This window comes from Dipodomys ordii, unplaced genomic scaffold (assembly GCF_000151885.1).
Source record: "Dipodomys ordii isolate 6190 unplaced genomic scaffold, Dord_2.0 Scaffold170, whole genome shotgun sequence".
NCBI classification, from domain to species: domain Eukaryota; kingdom Metazoa; phylum Chordata; class Mammalia; order Rodentia; family Heteromyidae; genus Dipodomys; species Dipodomys ordii.
In genome coordinates, this window is record NW_012267386.1 from 1,169,511 (window position 1) to 1,189,638 (window position 20,128).

Genomic DNA, 20,128 nt, shown 5'->3' on the forward strand with positions numbered 1-20,128 from the left:
AAGGGGCTGAGATCTGAGGATTGCTGTTCAAAGCCAGCCCAGGTAGAAAGGTCTGTGAAACTTCTTGAAAAAAGCTGGGAAATGGAGCTGTGGCTCAAAGTGATAGAGTGTTAGCCTTGAGTGAAAAAGCTTAGGGACAGAACCCAGGCCCCGAGTTCAAGTCCTACGACTGACAAGAAAAAAAATAGAAACAGGGATCAGATCTCTGGAGTCTCTTCTTGAAGTTTTTACTTGATCAAATCATTAGGAAATATATGAGTATATTTTAAAGACACTTTAACTTTATAATAACCATAAAAAGTCTTAATTTCAACCTCTTTCTTGTCTCTCAACAGTTTGGAAGAACTGAAGTGATTGATAATACTTTAAATCCTGACTTTGTAAGAAAATTTATTCTGGACTACTTTTTTGAAGAAAGAGAGAACCTTCGTTTTGACTTGTAAGTTGTATTCAAATTTGCCATTTTTAGAACTTAGTTTTATTAGTGTTTAAGTCTAGGTCCTGTGGTTACCCTTTTTGTTGTTGTTGTTGTTGTTACATTGAATACTGAGTCACATTGGCAAGAAAGAGATGGGGTTCTCTCTTCCTGACCCAGCGCATGTTGGGTGTGACACACCTGCATTAGGCTTTCTGGTAACTGGAACAACAGGCATGTTCTATCTAGCTCAGCTCCTTGACATGAGGTCTCTTAAACATTTTTTTCTCTCCTACTCTGGCATTGAACTGTGACCTCACCAATTGTGTACTCCCAAGTAGCTAGGATTACACCACCGGTGCCTGGATTTCTCTCTTTCTCTCTGTGTGTGTGGAGCTAGGGACTCTAGGGACTCTCTCACACATGCTGGCCAGTGCTCTACCACTCAGCCCTCCCCCCTCCCCAACTCTATAAACACCTTTCTAATGACAAAAGTTATCACTATCTTACTGCAGAAAGCTCTAATTTACCACCGAATGCAAGGAAGTCTTTTACTGTGAATTGTTTTATTTTCCTTTAATATTTATACAGTAAGATAACCTCCAGTGCTTCTGTGTAAGAGGCATGTTTTAACAGTCCTGTTCTTTTGAGGATGCTGGTTATTTATCTTTAGTATTTTATTTATTTGTTTGCTTGCTTCCTTTGTTGTGTGATACTGGAGATTGAACCCTGGTCCTTGTTTGTACTGTGTTCCTCCACTTGAACTAGACCCCTCAGCTGTTTTGTATTTTGTTTTTGAGGCTGTATCTTGCTAACTGGCCTCAAAATCTCAATCCTCCTGCCTCCAGTGTAGCCGAGATTACAGCCAGGTAAGATGAGTGCTTGCTGAGTAATCACTATTTTTATCAAACAAAATGTATTAGGTTCATCTTGTTTTTTATTTCTTAGAAATTCCTTTGCAAAGAATGAAAATCAAGCTTATGAGAAGCAAACGTGGAACAGAGTGTGACAACTTGTAACAACTCACCCTGCTTTTTCTGGGGTCTGCCCATTGTGTTGTTATTGAAAACAGACAAGAGTCTTGTTTTGTTCAGGCAATCATAGCATATGTTATCCTAGATTTCAAAATAAAGAAACAGTCTTTCTCAAATGGCTTTGTGACTGTTCAGTAACAACTACAGCATGCTTTTATGCTTTCATCTTTTGGTCTTCTTTTACTTATTTATTGAATTTTCTAGTACTGGGGCTTGATCTCAGCTTTTTTGCTCATGACTGGCATTTTACCACTTGAACCACACCTCTAGTCTGGCCTGATGCTAGTTAATTGGAGATTGAGTCTTAAGGCTTTCCATGCCTGGGCTGGCTTTAAACTGCACGATCCTCAGATCTCTTTATTTAACCAACACATTCTTCAAGTTGCTAAGTGAGGTAATGTTTGTCCACTGCACCTGTATTTCCTTTAGTCAGATTTAAATTTATCCGAAAAAAACAACGTTATGTGAATTTTTCTTCTCGTTCCTTGTTTCCCTCTCTCTCTTTTGTTCTCATTCCGTTCATCTGCATTATTTCCTGTCATGTAAAATTAATAAACACTTATTATAAGCTTAAAGACATTGAAAAGGTGAAAATTCCCTGTTATTTCTGGTGCTTGTGGCCCATGCCTGTAATCCTAACTACTTGGGAGGATGAGAATGGCCAATCAGGGCAGAAAAGTTTGTGCAACACCTTCTCAACTCAGTTGCTGGATATACTCATGCTAACTTGGAGGGAGGCTGAGATTGTGAGGACTTGGTTCCAGGCCAACCTCAGGCTGTAAATTTCACTAGACTTCATTTCAACTGAAGAAGCTGGTTTTGTGGTGCACCCCTGATATCTCAGCTATGATGGGAAACTTAAAATAGGTAGATCACAGTCCAAGAGTGTACCTAGGCAAGAAGTGAGAGCCTATTTTAAAAATAACCTGAGATCTGAGGATCTTGGTTCAAAGCCAGACTGGGCAGGAAAGTCTGTGAGACTCTTATCTCCAATAAATCACTAGAAAACTGGAAGTGGCGCTGTGGCTCAAGTGGTAGAGCACTAGTCTTGAGCGGAAGTGCTGAGGGACAGTGCCCAGGCCCAGAGTTCAAGGCCTACAACTGACAAAAAAAAAAAATAATCAACACAAGACCAGTGCCTATGGTTCACATCTATAATCCTAGTTACTTAAGAGGCTGAGATCTGAGGCTCACGGTTAGAAACCAGCCAGGCAGAAAAATCTGTGAGACTCTCATCTTTTTGCTGAACAAAGACTGAAGACCTTAGCAGAAAATTAACTAAAGCAAAAGAAAGGGGGGGGGGGCGCTGGCTGGAGGCATAGCTCAAGTGTGAAAGCACTTGCCTAATAAGTTTAAAGCCCTAATCCCAGTATTAATTCTCCTCCCTCCCCTGGAAAAAAAGCTAGAAGTGGAAGTATGGCTCATGTTGAGCAAAAAAGCCAAGTAGGAGTGGGAGGCCCTGAGTTCAAGCCCTGAACTGACACAAAGTCTATAAATAACCAGTACAGGAAGGGCTGGGGACATGGCTCAGTGGTAGAGCACCTGTCTAATGAACAGAAGTTTAAGAACAGTGCTCCTAAGTTATGTGATGAAACCATTACTTAAAATACATTCATGTGTATTGCAATGTGTACATTGCATTGTCAATTGTACAAATTGCATGTGAATTACAATGAGCACATTTTTTCTGTACCTTAAGATTTTAACATATTTTTATATGTCACTGAGAATGCACATACCTCATTCATTTGAAAGGCTACATCATTTCCATTGTTTGTAAGACATGTAATTTACCTGATGGTCCAGGTGGCTCACACCTGTAATCCTACCTGTTCAGTAGCCTGAGATCTGAGGATTATAGTTCAAAGCCAGCTTGGACAGGAAAGTCCATGAAACTCCTATCTCTAGTTAACCATAAAAAAATCCAGAGGTGGAGGTGTGACTCAAGTGGTAGAGCACCAGCCTTGAGCAAACATGGTTAGGGGCAATGCCCAGATTCTGAGTTCAAATCTCATTGATGTCTCAAGAAGAAGAAAGAGGAGGAAAAGGAGGAAGAGGAGGAGAAAAGGAGAAGGAAAAGAATGAGGAGGAGGAAGAAGAGGAAGAGGGGCAGAGGAGGAGGAAGAAGAGGGGGAGGAAAGAGAAATGTAACTTATCAAACCCGACAGTGGTTCTATCGTTTCTAGTACACACAATCCTGTAGTAAGCATGGTTGTATGCAAATCTTTTGCTGTGTGTGTGTGTGTGTGTGTGTGTATTTTTCATATTCACTGAATAAATTGGTATTCAGATTCACATTTTATGATTTTAACAAGGCTGTTCATTGTCTTCTGGCTCCAAACCTTTGAAACCAACTTAGGGGAGTCATAAACTTTATGACTTCTCTGAATTCAGTCACAGCTTGTTCAGCTCTGACATTTCAAACCATTTCTCGGGTAGTTTTAGTTGTTATCAGCTGACTGGCCTCTGTCAACGTGATGGCGGCCACCTGCCGAGTGACTGCACTTACTCATTTCCTGCCTCCGTTATCTCATTTTGTCCCCTGCTTTGGGCTCCAATCCCTGTTGTGTTCACCGTTCTTCACCTGACACTCATTGCTGGATTTGTTCTAAGAATATTTATCTCAGTGTGATAAGAAAATAGGAAATAACAGAAATTGGCGTATACAAATTGATAAGCACGTATATTTTTCAACTTCCTAGAAATTACATACTCAAAGAAACTCATGTCTGAAATGGAAATACAAGCTCTGCACTGTAGAGCACACCTGTAATTTAGTTGTGCAAGAGTTAGAGACAGGGAGGATTGAAGTTCAAGGTTAGCTCAGGCACAGAAGTTAATATGAGATTTCCCCCATCTCAAGTCAATGAGCTGGTGTGGTGATGTGCCTGTTGATCCTAGCTATTCTGGAGGCTGAAGGTACAGAGGATCAAGGCCCAAGAGCTGCCCTTATCAGAAAGTTAACTAAAGCAAAAAGGGTTGGAGGCATGGCTCAAGAGTGAGAACACCTGTCTTGTAAGCTCAGAACACTGAGTTCGAACTCCAATATTGCCAAAAAAAAGAATGACAGCCTACTGGGAAATCTAATTAAATTGCTATGACTGCTTTTTCAGTTGATTCAGTCAACGGTTTATTTTATATGCTCTTTGAAGAAATTTGGAGAGGGCTCACCTACAGATTCTGAGGAAAGTGACAGTTATGTTCTCTTAGCAAAAGTAGCACATTTGAAATCGGGGCCATTACATTCTTTTTATTTTTTTTCCCTTTGCTGGAATAACGCCTGTAATATTTTCAACCTGTAAGAGCAAGCTTTTCTTTCTTTCTTTTTTTTTTTTTGGTGCTAGTCTTGGGGCTTGAACTCAAGGCCTGGTTGCTTTTGTCCTCACAGCTCTAGTGCTCTATCACTTGAGCCATAGCTCCATTTCTGGCTTGGTGGTTAATTGGAGATAAAAGTCTTGAAGATTTTCTTTCTCATGCTAGATTTGAACTGTAAACCTTTTGTATATCACCTGTATAATAACAATCCATTTTTAAAAAAGGATTGGTTGGTCAGTTTTGCATCTTAAAAGTTATTTTATTTTTGGTCTGATGTATTCATATTTGAGACATAGTCTTTGTCATCATGCTATATAGTTTGGTTTATTAATTGGTGATAGGAGTGTCACTGGCTTTTTTATGCCTGGGATGTCTTAGAACCATAATCCTAAGATCTCAGCTTGCTGCATAGCTAGGATTACAAGTGTGAGCCATACCACTAGGCACTTCTCCTTTTTAAGCCCTTTTTCCAAACAAAAAAACAAATGAGATTTAAACAATGGAGTCAAATGTCTTTGTCTTTGTAACTCCTGGGTAATTTATCTTTTTTTCAGTCAGTCTCCCCACAATATTATGGGCATGAGCTACCCTGCTATGATCTGTGTTTTGATTTTTTTTATATTTGTGTTTCTTTAACTGAACTGAACATACCACATTTTCCTATCCAATCATTATTAACCCAAAAGCCATTTCTCAAAGTTACTTTTTGAAAAAGGAGATAGCTAGAAATGAATCTTTTGATTTATATTTAATGTCATTAGGCTTGCTAATTTTAGTGTTATCTTTAAAAGTTTTCTGGAATAGCTGGGTGCTGGTGGCTCATACTTGGAAGGCTGAGATTTGAGGATTACAGTTTGAAGCCAGCCAGGGCAGGAAAAATCCATGAGTCTCTTACCTTAAATTAACCACCAGAAAACCAGAATTGGAGCCATAGCTCAAAGTGCTAGCCTTGGGTGAAAAAGCTTAGGGACAGTACCCAGGCCCTGAGTTCAAGGCCCTAAGTTCAAGCCCATGACTGGCAAAAAAAGAAAAGAAAAATATCGGATAAGAGCTGTGTGTGTGTGTGTGTGTGTGTGTGTGTGTGTGTGTGTGTGTGTGTGTGTGTGTTGGAGTTTGAACTCAGGGCCTGAGTGCTATCTCTGAGCTTTTGGGCTTAAGGATAGCACTCTGTCATTTGAGTTATAGCTCCACTTTGGCTTTTTGCTAGTTAATTGTAGATAAGTCTCATGGACTTTGAACCGTGATCCTCAGATCTCAGCCTCCTGTTTAGATAGGATTACAGGCATGAGTCCCCAGAGCTTGGCAAGGATAAGATAGTTTAGGTTATTACTGGGGTTTGACATCAGGAACTCGTGCTTGGTGGGCAGACACTGTGCTACTTGTGTCTTGCGTCTAGACTTAAGACGGATTTTTCTATGAACACCTGGAGTTGGAGTGTAGAAGTTGGCTTTTGATGATTTCAAATTCCAGATATTGAGTGTGTGCAGCTTTCTGGTGTGAGTAAAGTCCTTTCTTCGTCCCTGTTGGTATTTGCAGCAAGTGATTTTTCAAGCCACTTTGTAGTAAACAGTCTGTGTGGATCAGGAGTGAGTTCTGTTCTGACCAGTGTTAGTACACTCAATGAATGCTCAGTCTTTTGCTCCCCTTCCTGTATTGATGGACATACTTTGATTTGTGGACACTCTCTTGCTTGAGAGAGAAGATTTCAGCCTTGTAAACAACCAGCCAAACAAGCAAAAAAAAATTAATTGATTTTTGGTAGGAAGCTGGGAACATGCAAGAACTATGATTGGGGAGAAATACTGGAGACAGTACAAATACTTTCTTATTAAAGAATTTGGAGATAGATGCCTGAAATCCTGGCTACTCAGGAGGCTGAGATCTGAAGTTCATGATTTGAAGCCTACCTGAGGAAGGAAAGTCCTTGAGACTTATATTTCTGATTAACAACCAAAAAGCCAGAAAGTGGAGTTTTGACTGGCACCGTTTTCCATTTCTACCCACACTTCCAAACAAGGGACCAAAGTGACAGTAAATGCTGTTATCACAGAATCTTTATGATATAAATGGATTTTCAGAACTAAGTAGTCAACACCAGAGCCCAGGTAAACACATTTTATCTTTGTGCAAAACACAGAGATTTCACAAGTATTGTAATTAGGGAAAAATTGTCTTATTACTTCAGCTAGTTTTCAACATTAATAGTAGCAGTTAATATATTAAGTAAGAATTATAATGTACACACTTAGCAATCTATTACCAGTTCTTGTTTTTTAAATTGACATCAGAGAAGAGAGAGAGAGGAGAGAGAGAGAGAGCGTGAGCGAGAGCGCCAGTACTAGAGCTTAACAAGACCTGGGCTCTCTTTCTTAGGTTTTTCACACAAGGCTGGCACTCTGCCATTTGAGTTATACTTCTACTTCCAGCTTTTTGCTTGTTAATTGGAGATAAGGCTCTCATGGGCTTTTCTCTCAGACTGCAAATCTCAGGTCTCAGCCTCCTGAGTAGTTAGGATTACATGCGTCAGTGCCTAGCTAGATACTCATTTTTCTGGAATTTTGAATACATTTGAAAAGCACTGGGATAATATATTTCAGAGAAAAGATAAATGTTCATCTTCTCAAGCAGCAAAACTGATATTTGTTCATGTATTATTGCTCCTTCAGATTGTAGAAATAAAAAGACTCAGGATCAATGAATTTTATCATAGGGAAATTTTCTGACTCCCCCTCCCCCCCCATTCATGGCTATTACTATTTATTCATTTTCACATGTGTATGTTGGAAAACATTGCTACTTTTCTCTAGCTCTAATTTGTGAAAATAATTTGAATTTTGTGTTTTATTTTTTTCAGATATGATGTTGATTCAAAGAGTCCTAACTTATCCAAACATGTAAGTTCATATTTCATGATTATAGAAAGATATTATCATAGTTTATTCTTAATATGTATGCTGATTTATTACCTGTTTTCTTTTTGTGCTGGTCATGGCAGGGAAAGGGGGGGGGCAGTATGAACTCAGGGCCTGGGCACTATCCCTGAGTTTTTGTGTTCAAGGCTAGCACTACTTGAACCACAGCCCCACTTTTGGCTTTTTTGGTGCTTAATTGGAGATAAGAATCTCAAGGACTTTTCTGCCTGGGCTGGCTTCAAGCCTCAATCCTAGGAATTCAGCCTCCTGAATAGCTAGGATTACAAGGTGAGACCCACCAGCACTTGGCTAAGAATTGTTTTTATTTTCTTTCTGCTGTTGTTTATACTGTGTTAGTTCAGATTTTCATCATCTTTTCCTTGTGTTTCACAGCCTTCTATATTTCCCATGATTTATATTGCCTTAACATTTTAATCTATCCTCTAACATATTAGTATTACAATTATAAGTATACTTATGTATTTATCTAACATCTTAATCTTCTACATTACTGTGTTGTAATTTATATATATATATATATATTTATAAATATATAATTGGAAATAAAATGGGTTAGTAAGTACTTGAGCTTAAGAATATTATGTCAGAAGAGAAAGGCGATGTACTTTTGAGTTATGATCAGAATTGTTAGAGCTGGGTGCTGGTGACTCATGCCTGTAATCTTAGCTACCCAGGAAGATGAGATCTGAGGATCACCGTTCAAAACCAAACTGGGCAGGAAAGTCTATGAGACTCTTATCTCCAATTCAGCACCAAAAAGGAGCTGTGGCTCAAGTGTTAGAGCACTAGCCTTGAGCAAAAAGCTCAGGGATAGCACTCCAGGGCCTGAGTTCCAGCCTCAGGATTTATTGGCACAGTAAAATAAAATAAAAAGAATAGTTGTTAGAGATGAGTGCCTTGAATTTCAGTTAGAATGTAGCCACAGCCAAAGCCTTTCCTAATTTGAAAGCCTGTAAGTACAGCTTTTAGGCCATGAGCAATATAGTCATTGAACTCAGAAGGAATTCACAGTGCAATTGGAGATGAGAGGAATGTGGATGCAGGCGAGGTCGGCTCCCTTGGTGGAGGCTTCTTCTAGAGTGGAGTTGGCCATCTGCCAATATCACAAAGTGAAAGGCCAAGTATGACTTTTTAGAACAGCTATGAGGAACCTAGGCTTGCATGTGGAATGTAGGCCCTTAGTTATGTTTTACAAATGAATAAATAAAAAGGATTTCGTAGCAAGAGAATGTCTTGGCAATATCAATGATTAAATCTTTTTGAGATTTTTTTTTTGTGCCAGTCCTAGGACTTGAACTCAGGGCCAGGGTACTATCTCTGAGCTTTTTTGCTCAAGATTTGTGGTCGACCACTCAAATCACAGCTCCACTTCTGGCTTTTGGGTGGTTAATTAGAGATGGAAGTCTCATAGATTTTCCTGTCTAGGCTGACTTTGAACCCCAATCCTCAGATCTCAGCCTCCTGAGAAGCTAGGAGGATAGGCTGTGAGCCACCAGTGCCTGGTTTTCTGAAAAATTTTTATTTCTAATAATTTTGAAGGAATTTCCTTTTAGGATGACTTAGATGTGTGGTAAATTGGCATCTTGAGTTCAAATCCTTTATTTTTTTGATACCAGTTGGGGAAATGGAGATAAGCTATAAAACTGTATTTTAGATATTTCACATTATAAATGAGGACTTGGTGAGACTGGAAACACGAGTATAACTTTAATTAGTTCTACTAAGGGTAAGATAAATTTCAGTGGAGGAATGTTATGTTCCAGGAAAAGACTGGTAGAATATAGGGTCATGAACCCTGCTAGGATTCTCTGGGGAAGAACCTTTATTAAAATAGTTTTCTCTGTGAGCCTTAGTGCATTTTGAATTCTGTGTTCGTTCTCTGATGTGCCGGTGGAACCCTGTCCTCTTAATGGTATTAGCAAAACTACATAGCACACCTTCATTTGCATAATTTAATTGCATCAGCTGAATAATTAATGCTAAGATTAATAATAAGCTTATTAGTATGTCTAGGATTCTGCTCAATGTGCTAGATTGGATGACACAAAGCTATACACAGTGTGTTAAACTTTCATACCCATAGGAAATCCAAAATGTAGTCATTAACTTGATTGGTATACAAAGATATCCACTCACAATTTTTGTTTTTGTGCAGTTTGGGCCTTCAACTCGAGATAGCATGGGTGCTATTCCTTAGCTTTTCTGTTCAATGCTAGCAGTTAGCAATTTGTGCCACCCCTCCACTTCTGGCATTTTACTGATTGACTGAGGATAAGAGTCATGATCATAACTTTCCTGCCTGGATCTCAGATCCTAGTCTCTTGAGGAGCTAGGATTACAGGTGTGAGCCACCAGTGCCTGGCTCACTCACAATTTTGTTGCTGCCGTGTTCATGGCCCAGTGGATTATTTTGACTACAAGTCACCAGCCTTTAGTGATGTGCAAATAGTCTTTAGCATATTCTTTAATTGTCATGCTTGTAGACTTCCACATGCAGACTTTGAAAAAAAATTTTTATTTTTTTATAAGGGAGATGGCAGAGGGGTTACAGTGATATGAGGATGGTAATGAGTACATTTCTTGTTGAACATTGTTACCCCTTCCTTTGTTTTTTCCCACTCCACCCCACCCCCCAAGTTGTAAAGTTCATTTCCAACATAGTGTCTTGTGAGTATCATTGTTGCATTGGTTCACCCTTTGCCCTTTGTCTCACCATTTCGTTATTCCCCATCCCTTCCCCAAATCAGGTAAATGTGTATAGACAAGACACAGGGTATCAAAAAAATAAAAAACAGTGACAACAGGGGATAAACCAAAGGGGGAAAAATGAAAGAAAAAAGAAATAACTTCATACAGTACCTTGAAAAACAAAGATGGAAACAAAGAAACAAAAAAAGAACCAGAACCCTCTTGTTTCCATATCTTAGAGTTCATTTTGGTTAGCATCATCAGGAAGAATGACATGGCCTTATTTGTAAGAAAATGGAAAGTGAAGTACTCCAGACCCAAAGGAATAGACTCCATGTTTTCCCTCACTTGTAATAATTATATCTATTATAGTCCTAGCAGAGGATCACAATAGCTCAATAGCTAGGTGCCTCTGACCATATAAAATGTAGACTCTTTAGTTATACTTCACAATATCTTCTGAAAATTAAGTGTATTTGGAGTTGGAATGGGATTTCTCTTAGATTCATCAATAGGACAAGATTCTTTCATCAGAATGTAAAACTATTCAATTCTTTATAACAAAACTGAATTTAACACATACATATACATATGCAATAGTCAGTTAGGCAAAATATTCCAGGTATTGTCTTAATTCTGGAAGAACACAGAAGGGAAGGAGACAAACAAGGTGTTTGTTGTATAGTTGCTTATGTCTTAAGGTGCAGATAGAATATTTTGTTCAAGGAAGATGACTGCAAAGAGTGATTAAGATAATTTGTTTTCTTCATAACACTATAGAGAGACAGACAAAAACTGCAAAACCAACATAAGCTAGTGTGGCCATCTAGGAAATGGGTTTAATGTCTCAATCCAACAAAGAAGTGAAGGAAAGGACACAGAAGACAGAGGAAGAACTTTAGCAAGGCACCAGGAAAAAAGTCCCATCCTGTTCACCTCTTGGTAAGGGAGAGTGGGTATAAACCCCCCCCACCCCCTTCCTACTTCTCTTCTATCCCTCCCCTCCTCCACACCCCAACCAGGGCCCCAGCAGCCACCTTGTCCTGTATGAGGCCAGAGCAGATGTTTAGGAGGTGGTTAAAGAACAGAATACCAAATCAGGCACTGGTGGCTCACACCTCTAATCCTAGCTACTCAGGAAACTGAGATCTGAGGACCAAGGTTCAAAGCCAGCCTGGGCAGGAAAGCCTATGAGACTGTCATCTCCAATGAGCCAGGCAAAAGCCAGAAGTGGAGGTGTGGCTCAAGGGCTAGAGTACCAGCCTTGAACAAAATTGCTTAGCAACAGTGCTCAGACCCGGAATTCAAGCTTCAGGACTGACACAACAACAACAACAACAACAAATAAACAAGAACAGAATGTAAGAAGACAGTGTAGGAGGAACAGATTTATTGAAAAATTTATTGCCAAGAGCCAAGCTAGCTGAGAGTGAAAGAAATAGACGTCTCTGAAGAGAAGGGATCCTGGAGCCAGAAGACTGATAATGTTTCCCAGATTTCTCCTTGTATTTTTTTTTAACTCTCCCATCCTTCCTCATATCTCAAGCATGGTCCTGCCCTTCCCAGAGCAGAGGGTGTCATGTTTTGAATTCCTGTGGGCATCTTAATTGGATCCTCCACTTCAGGTCAAGTATGTGAAAGCCTCATAGCACAGAGACTCTTCCTTGCCAGTTCTCACCTTGAAGACATACTCTGAGGAAGAAGAGGATGACCCGAAAACCTAGGGAACTAGCATTGCAAGCTAAAGGAACAGCAGTGTGTGTCCTAGCGGCAGGAAAGAATTTGCCAGATGGCTATGATACAAAGCCTATTATGAATGACTAAGAGTGTGAAATCAAATGGTTTGGAAAGGCTACAAATGAATCAGGTGATCTAGTGATTTGTAGTCTGTGGCTTCAAAACAAAACAAAGCACAACACAACTTTTGGGTTTTTCTTGATGAATTCTACATGGCAAGTGAAATGAATTGATTTATGCGGGTAGGTCGTGTGACAGTGCCAGATGAGATAGCTTATGCCTGTAATTCTAGCTAGTCAGAAGACAGAGATTGGGAGGATCACAGTTTGAATCTAGCCTGGGAAAAAGTTAGTGAGACCTTAACCAAGGTGTTGGGTGTGGTGACAAGCACTTCCTTCTCAACTAGAAAGAAGGTATAAGCAGGTGGATCCTGAGATCCTGGGCCAGAACAAGCCCCAAAGGGTAATGTGTCTGAAAAATAATGTCAAAAAGCACAAATATCTGGAGTCTTGACTCCAGTGGTAGATTACTTGCCTCACTTTGGATTGTAAGTGCAAGGCCCCTAGTGCAAACCCCAGTATCGACAGACGATACAAAGTGTGGCTACTTAGGTAAGGTAGGTGGTTGGAGAGTCTCTGGAAACTTCCCTAAGGGACCATCAGTCAGGTTCAAAGCCATGAACATGATAAAGTACTCAGGATGGGAATTTATTTTTTTCTGATCTGATGAACTTGCAGTCAGATGTGAATGGAAGAGAAATTAAACAAATGCTCAGTGACTGGTGAAAACAGCTCAGTTAATGGAGATGCAGTTTGTGCAACCAAGTCCATTGGGAAGAGATTTGAGGCAGAGCTGAAGATGGACGGAGCAGTGGGAGGCTCAGGGATAAGCCAGACTCGTGCTCTGCTCTCTGGAGTATCCGCATGGAGACACTACTTAGGCAGCGGTTATTAGATAACCATAGAGATTTGGAAACCCAACTGTTGGGCCATGGAATTAGGACTCCAGAAAAGGGGCAAAAGGGGAAAATAATGAGACTGTCACCTTTAGAAATTTGATGGAAGAAGCGTAGTTAAGATTGTCATGTAAACAGACCATTGGTGGCTCACACCTCTCATCCTAGCTACTCAAGATGCTGAGATTTGGGGTTCACGGTTCAAAGCCAGCCGGGGCAGTAAAGTTTATGAAACTCCTATTTCCAATTAACCAGCAAAAAGCTGGAAGTGAGCTGTGGTTCAAGTGGTAAGAGTGTCAGTCTTGAGTGAAAAAGCTACGGGACAGTGAGTTCAAGCACAAAATCAAAACCATAAAAAGAATAAAGGCTGTCATCTTAAAAGCACTTCCAATTCAAGCCCCACAGTGGTGTTCCTCCATGGAAGATGGGGATCACAGTCTCTGCTTGCCATGGTGACCTCCCCTCTGGTACCCTTTGCCTGGCTTCCTCAGCACTAACGCCTTGTCTTCTTACTTTTCTGGGAGCATCTGGATACATTCTTGTCTTAGGGATGGTGTATTTGTTAGAGATGTGGTTAAAATCATTAAAAAAATAAGTAGTTCCATGTGTCGCTGAGTGCCCCTGGCTCATGCCTATAATCCTAGAGGCCAAGATCTGAGGGTCAAGGTTCGAAGCCAGCCTGGGCAGATAAATCTGAGAGATTCTGTTGTCTAATGAACCAGCAAAAAGCCACAAGTGGAGGCTTAGCTCAACCGTGAGTGTGATAGCTTTGAGTGAAAAAGCCAAATGAGAACACAAAGCCTTGAACTGAAGCTCCATTATCAACACACAAAGAATAAAAGAAGTATCATGTTTGATTATCAAAAGTATGTGTCCTCGCTGGGCGCTGGTGGCTCACGCCTCTAATCTAGCCACTCAGGAAGCTGAGGTCTGAAGATCATGGTTCAAAGCCAACCTGGTCATAAAAGTCTACGTGAGACACTTACCTCCAACTAACCACTCCAAAACTGGAAGTGGCATTGTGGCTCAAGTGGTAGAGCACTAGCCTTTTGCAAATAAAGCTCAGGGTCAGCACTCAGGCCCTGAATTCAAGCCCCATGACCAATCAAAAAGAAAAACCCCCAAACAAAAAAAAACCCCACAACTTGTCCTGGAGCATGTAGTGCATAAGTTAACTAAACCCCCACCTCCATCCTTATAGTTGACGTGATTTATAGGAATTAAATAAATAGAGAGGAAGCCTGAGCCATCAGCAGGGAGCATCAGCAAGGAAATAGGAGTATATAATAGCATTAGCACTTTATAATGCAAGTTATAAAATGTTCACAGGTAATATGAGTTTTCATTTCCTCACCAGTTTTTTTTTTTTACAACATTGGTTAAAATATTGCAAGGCAATACATTTTATTACTTTATTTTCTCTTGTTTTGATTACCTTGGCCTGAAAAATGCTAAAAATTAGTCAAATGACTACAAAAATAGGTAGAACCAGTGTATGAAAAAAACAAGTTATGTTTCTATCTTACAAAGAAATAGAATGTTTCAGTCCTGAGCAGTTGATTGCACCCACTTACCATGGCATATTAAAACTGAACTATTAATAAAAAGTATTACATGTCCTCCAATCTAAGTTATCTATTAATTATGGAAATCAAATTTTCAGAGGTTCATTTATGAAGCAGGAAAGTTGTCTAAAAATTATCTACACTGGAATTTTGTGTGTGTGTGTGTATGTGTGTCTGTGAGAGAGAGAGAAAGAGAGAGAAAGAGGGAGAGAGAGAGAGAAAGAGAGAGAGAGAGAGAGAGAGAGAGAGAGAGAGAGAGAGAGAGAGAGAGAACTGGGGCTTGAACTCAGGACCTGGGCACTGTCCCTGAGCTTTTTTGCTCAAGTCTAGCACTCTGCCACTTGAGCCATAGCTCCACTTCTGGCTTTTTGGTGGACATTACTTGGAGATACCATTATCATGAATTTTCCTACCCAGGCTAACTTTGAACTTCAACCTCAGATCTCAGCCTCCTGGGTAGTTAGGATTACAGATACGAGCCATAGGTACCTGGTTATTAATACTTTTTTTTTAACCTTGAGGAGGAGGAGGATGTTGGAGACATTTATTATTATGTATTTAAACTCTAAGCATCTGCTCTCTGTATTTTCATATGTTATAAGCATCTTTTAGCTTTAATGTTTACAACAAGTTAAGAAGCAGACATTACTGTGGTCACTTTGTGGATCCAGGTTCTGTGGCATGGGGATAGGACTGTGGTTCATTCAGGATATGAACTCATTTAACATTTATCTGGATTATTCCCATTCTTATGGAATATGTTACAGCACATTTCAAAATAAGGGCTGGGCACCAGTGTCTCTTGCCTGTAATCTCAGGAGGATGAGATCTGAGGATCACTGGTTGAAGCCAGCCCAGGCAAGAAAGTCTGAGACTTTTATCTTCAATTAACCACCAACAAAGTCAGAAGTGGAGTGGCTCAAGCCATAGAGTGCTAGCCTTGAGCATAAAAACTTAAGCAACAGTTTCAAGGCCCTGACTCCAAGCTCTAGTACTGACAGTAAATAAATGAGCTTAAAGTGCCAGACAAAGGATATTCACATGGTAAATCAGTGCATATTGGATTTACTTCATCTATTATTAAACCTTAGCAATTCAATATTTCAACCAGGAAAACAATGCAAATAGGATGGGCAGAGTTTTTACTGTCAAGATTGTTTGGAACCAGGTAGTGTAGATCATGCTTGTAATCTTCGCCATAGTAGAGGCTGGTATCTGAGAATTGTGATTCAAAACCAGGTGGGGCAGTAAAGTGTGTGAGACTCTTATCTCCAATTAACCCCAGAAAACTAGAAGTGGAGCTGTGGCTCAAAGTGATAGAGTGCTTGCCTTGAGCAAAAAAGCTCAGGGACAGTGCTCAGGCCCTGAGTTCAAGCCCCTGACTGACAAAAAAAAAGCCTCCCCCCCAACAAAACCCAAAAGTTCTTTTGGGAATTTATGCAATTGTATTCTCTTGTGTATTTTAGGACTTCCTGGGACAAGTGTTTTGCACACTGGGGGAGATTGTTGGGTCCCAAGGAAGCCGCTTGGAGAAGCCAATAGTGTAAGTATTGATTTTTTTAAAATTCAGACAATGAAATGTCAAGTGTTCAGTTTCTATTTTGGTAGTTTGGAATTTGTAAAGATTTGGTTTGCAGAACGATTGTGGGTTTTGAAATCTTGTTTGAGATTTTTTTTTCTTTTCAATAATTCATTTTTGACATATTTGTAAAGGATAATGCATATTTCAGCTGTTCAGACTGATCCAATTTAAACAAGCAAATGTGTTATTTTCTTTTTGATTGTATTTCTTTTTGATTGACTAGATTCAATATGTGTGTGTGTATGTGTGTATGTATGCATGCACTCATGCTAGTACTGAGTGGAATTTAGAACCTGGCTACTGCCCTTTACTATTTTTTCTTTTGCTCAAGGTTCCTGGCGCTTTACCACTTGAGCCACAACTCCACTACTGGCCTTTTCTGAGCAGTTTGTTGGAGATAAAAATCTCATGGACTTTCCCACCATACTGGTTCGAATTGAGATCGTGGGCTTTCAACCTTTTGAGTAGCTAGGATTCAGGTGTCAGCCACCAGTTTAGTTTTAGAAAGTTATTTTTCTAATTTAATTTTCAGAAAGCTGTTAAATTACAAATACTTCCCCCCAGAGGAAATTCCTATCTATATTATTTTTGAAGCAGATTAAAAAAATTCTCACTTATTGTGTTGTAGGGTAATTAGGACATAGGGTAGGTTTTTCTTCCTGTGCAGCTAGATCCAAAGTCCCACTAAACAAGACTTACAAATGCTAATTTATACTAAAAGGTGAGAGACTTTGGCCAATGATCAGAAGAATAGGCAAATGCTGAGATTTGCTGGGTCTGAGTCAGGATTGTTTTACATGATTCAAAAATATAGGATGATGTTGTTTTTCTCTTAGTTCTTCCTGATGATGGAGTAAGATAATTACCCAACTCCTGGAAACACATTTATATGATGCATGTGGCAAATATATGTGGTGTTTCATCTAAAGGGCAAATTGAATTCAATGAAGGTATTGTGAGATTTTGTAACAATGTGTATGTGCCTGTAATCCTGCCTACTTAGGAGGCTGAGATCTGAGGATCCAGGTTCATAACCAGCCCAGGCAGGAAAATCCATGAGACTCTTGTCTCCAATTAATCAGCAAACAGTGGGAATTGAGATATGGCTCAAGTAGTAGAAAACCAGTCTTGTGTGAAAAAGCAGTGAGTTTTTTATGCATGATCACACAGATTCCTCCTTCCCCTACATTCAATTAAGGAGGTGGACTCATCTTAAATTTTTAAAAAACTTACTGTGTCACAAATGCTAGCTTTCTTCCATACCATTAGCCAAGAAATTTAGCTCTTATTTACTAATTTGTTTTCCATTAGAGATTTATTTTTCAATTAGCTTCCCATTTATATTCTAAATTATTCAAAATATTCCCGTGTTCTTCCTTTAAATGGCCTCCTTGAACTTATTTCCTGATAATTTATTCAGAACACTTTCTTTCCTGCTTCCTAATTGCAACTCTTTGTGATCACGTTTCTGTAAAGACAATCTTTTTAAATCCATGACAAAATATTTGGAGACAAACTAGAATTCAATATTACTTATTAGTATTATTATTTAATTATTTTTGGTGCATGTCCTGGGGCTTTAACTCAGGGCCTGGGGTTTTTCTTTTTCTGCTTTCTTAAGGCTAAGTCTCTATGACTTGAGGCACAGCTCCACTTCAGGCTTTTCAGTACTGAATTGGAGTTAAAAATCTCACAGACAGGGGCTGGGAAGGTGGCTCAGTGGTAGAGCGCTTGCCTTGCATGCTCGAGGCTCTGGGTTCGATTCCTCAGCACCACATAAGCAAAAAGAAAAAAGCCGGAAGTGGCGCTGTGGCTCAAGTGGTAGAGCGCTAGCCTTGAGTTGAAGAGCTGAGGGACAGCGCCCAGGCCCAAAGTTCAGGCCCCATGACCGGACCCAAAAAAAAAAAAAATCTCACAGACATTCTTGCCCAGGCTAGCTTCGAATCATGATCCACAAATCTCAGCCTCCTGAGTAGCTAGGATTACAGGCTACCAGCTCTTGGTTCAAAATTATTTATTATTAATCAAGCCTCTGGCGACTTAGCTACAGTTGGTATAAAGTTTCTTATTAAAGAATCAGAACTTGAATTGAAACTTAAGCCTTCCTACTTTTGTGCTTCAATTATTGTTGACGTTTTTCTATTTAAAGGAAATTTTTCTAATTTGTCTTTTAAAAATGAAGAGTATTGCCTTTCCATATTTGGTAATTATGTCAGTGAAATGATTTCAAAGTGAGCGTCAATACATTTTCGTTCAGTGTTTAATTAGCAGCTCAGAAATATCCACCACTCCCACCAGTTCCATTCTGTTGGAGTTAAGTTTGGAGCAAACACATTTATCACATTTTACTTCCATCCTCCACATTGGGGGATTTTCCTCCCCTGTACCCTAGTAAAATTGAATGGTATGCTACATAATTTGTCTGTGCCTTTCCGTGACTCATCGCGCCTCCCTTTAGTTCCTCCCTGTATTATTTAGCTTGGCTCCCACTCAACAGTGTGTTTTCTCTTGCTGGGAGATTGTATCCAATTTTCTCTATGCTGCTGTCAGAGTCTTCATGTATCTTCAGGGATTTTGTGAGTGGATTCAGCGAAGCCTTCTCAAATATAGTTTAAGGGAAGATTACCCTCCTGTTCTCTGAGAGGGAAGTCATTTCTCATGTTCTTGGAGTCCTAGGCCTGTGTCCCAAGATGTAGAATCATGAAGTAAATTATTATTCTGGGGAGGAGCAGGAGCTTCAGGAATGATCGAGCTCACAACTGTTTTTGGCTAAAGGGAATGGAGGAGGGAAAAGGCCAGGGGCTACCTAGGAGGGCAAGGATGCTGGGTGATTGGCCCATGGGGCTGTGGGGATAAAGGCAGGGACCACATTCCATCAGTGCAGAACACAGGGGCAGGGACTCAGAGACAGCAGCAGGCATCGGACCATTAGAGCTGTCTGCTGGACAGCTGAGCTGAGCTCCGGTGGTGACAGAGCAGTGGGGTCAGTCACTGTGGAAGTTCAACTAGAGACATGTGGGAAGAGAGTATGAAGAGAGAGTGGAAGAGTAGAAGAGAAATGGGGCTCTCAGGGGCTTGAGGCTGGAACCTTTAGCTGTTGTTTCAAAGTCCTAACTCAATGAGGTCTCATCCTGAAAACTCTGTGAAAACATAGGCAGATACAATGGGAGAGAGGGAGAGGAGGAGGAAGAGAGCTAGGAGATGCTTAAGTTTTGTAGATGAGAAACATAAAAACAATTTAAAAATGTCATATCTTTATCTTATTTTTTTTTTTAAACTAGGACTGAGGCTTGAACCCTTGGGTTTTTCAGTCAAGGTTGGTGCTCTACCACTTGAGTGACAGCTCCACTTTTGGCTCTTTGGTTAATTGGAGTTGTGCATCTCACAGACTTTTCTGCCTGGCTGGCTTCAAGCAGGAACTCTCAGATCTCAGCCTCCTGAGTAGCTAGGATTACAGGCGTGAGACAATGGCATCAGGCTTATGGCATGTCCTGATTATACAACATTTTGCTCCTTCTTGTCCTCTTTACTTAATTATTAACTTCCCTGCGAAGTAGATTACCTTTTTCTGCTCAAAACTGGCATTCTACCACTTGAGCCACACCTCCATTTCAGCTTTTGGCAGGTTAATTAGAGTTAAGAGTCTCTCTTATTTATCTGCCTGGCTGACTTTGAACTCAGATCTCAGCCTCTTGAGTAGCAAGAACTCACCAGTGCTTGGTTTTGATTGGAATTTTTATATGCTCTAGTTTACTTTTGTGGGTAGAATATTTGGCTACAATGGAAGATGCTTTTACTAACCCAGTATGGGATCTGATATCTGTATTGTCGTAGCAGACCTGGATGACACAATTTGTTGGGTTGGCCATTTGGGCAAATTTATTTTCAGTTCCTTGGCTTGACT

At 40.0% G+C, this 20,128-nt stretch overlaps 1 protein-coding gene across 1 annotated transcript in view; it reads left to right on the forward strand.

The window, feature by feature from the left end:
* Positions 1–20,128, forward strand: part of Cpne8 (copine VIII) — a 293,419-nt gene that overhangs the window by 174,954 nt on the left and 98,337 nt on the right. The window contains exons 5-7 of the mRNA XM_013033475.1: positions 336–439; positions 7,619–7,658; positions 16,109–16,185. Of these exons, the coding sequence (XP_012888929.1) occupies positions 336–439; positions 7,619–7,658; positions 16,109–16,185 (221 nt within the window). The remainder of the gene's footprint in view (positions 1–335; positions 440–7,618; positions 7,659–16,108; positions 16,186–20,128) is intronic.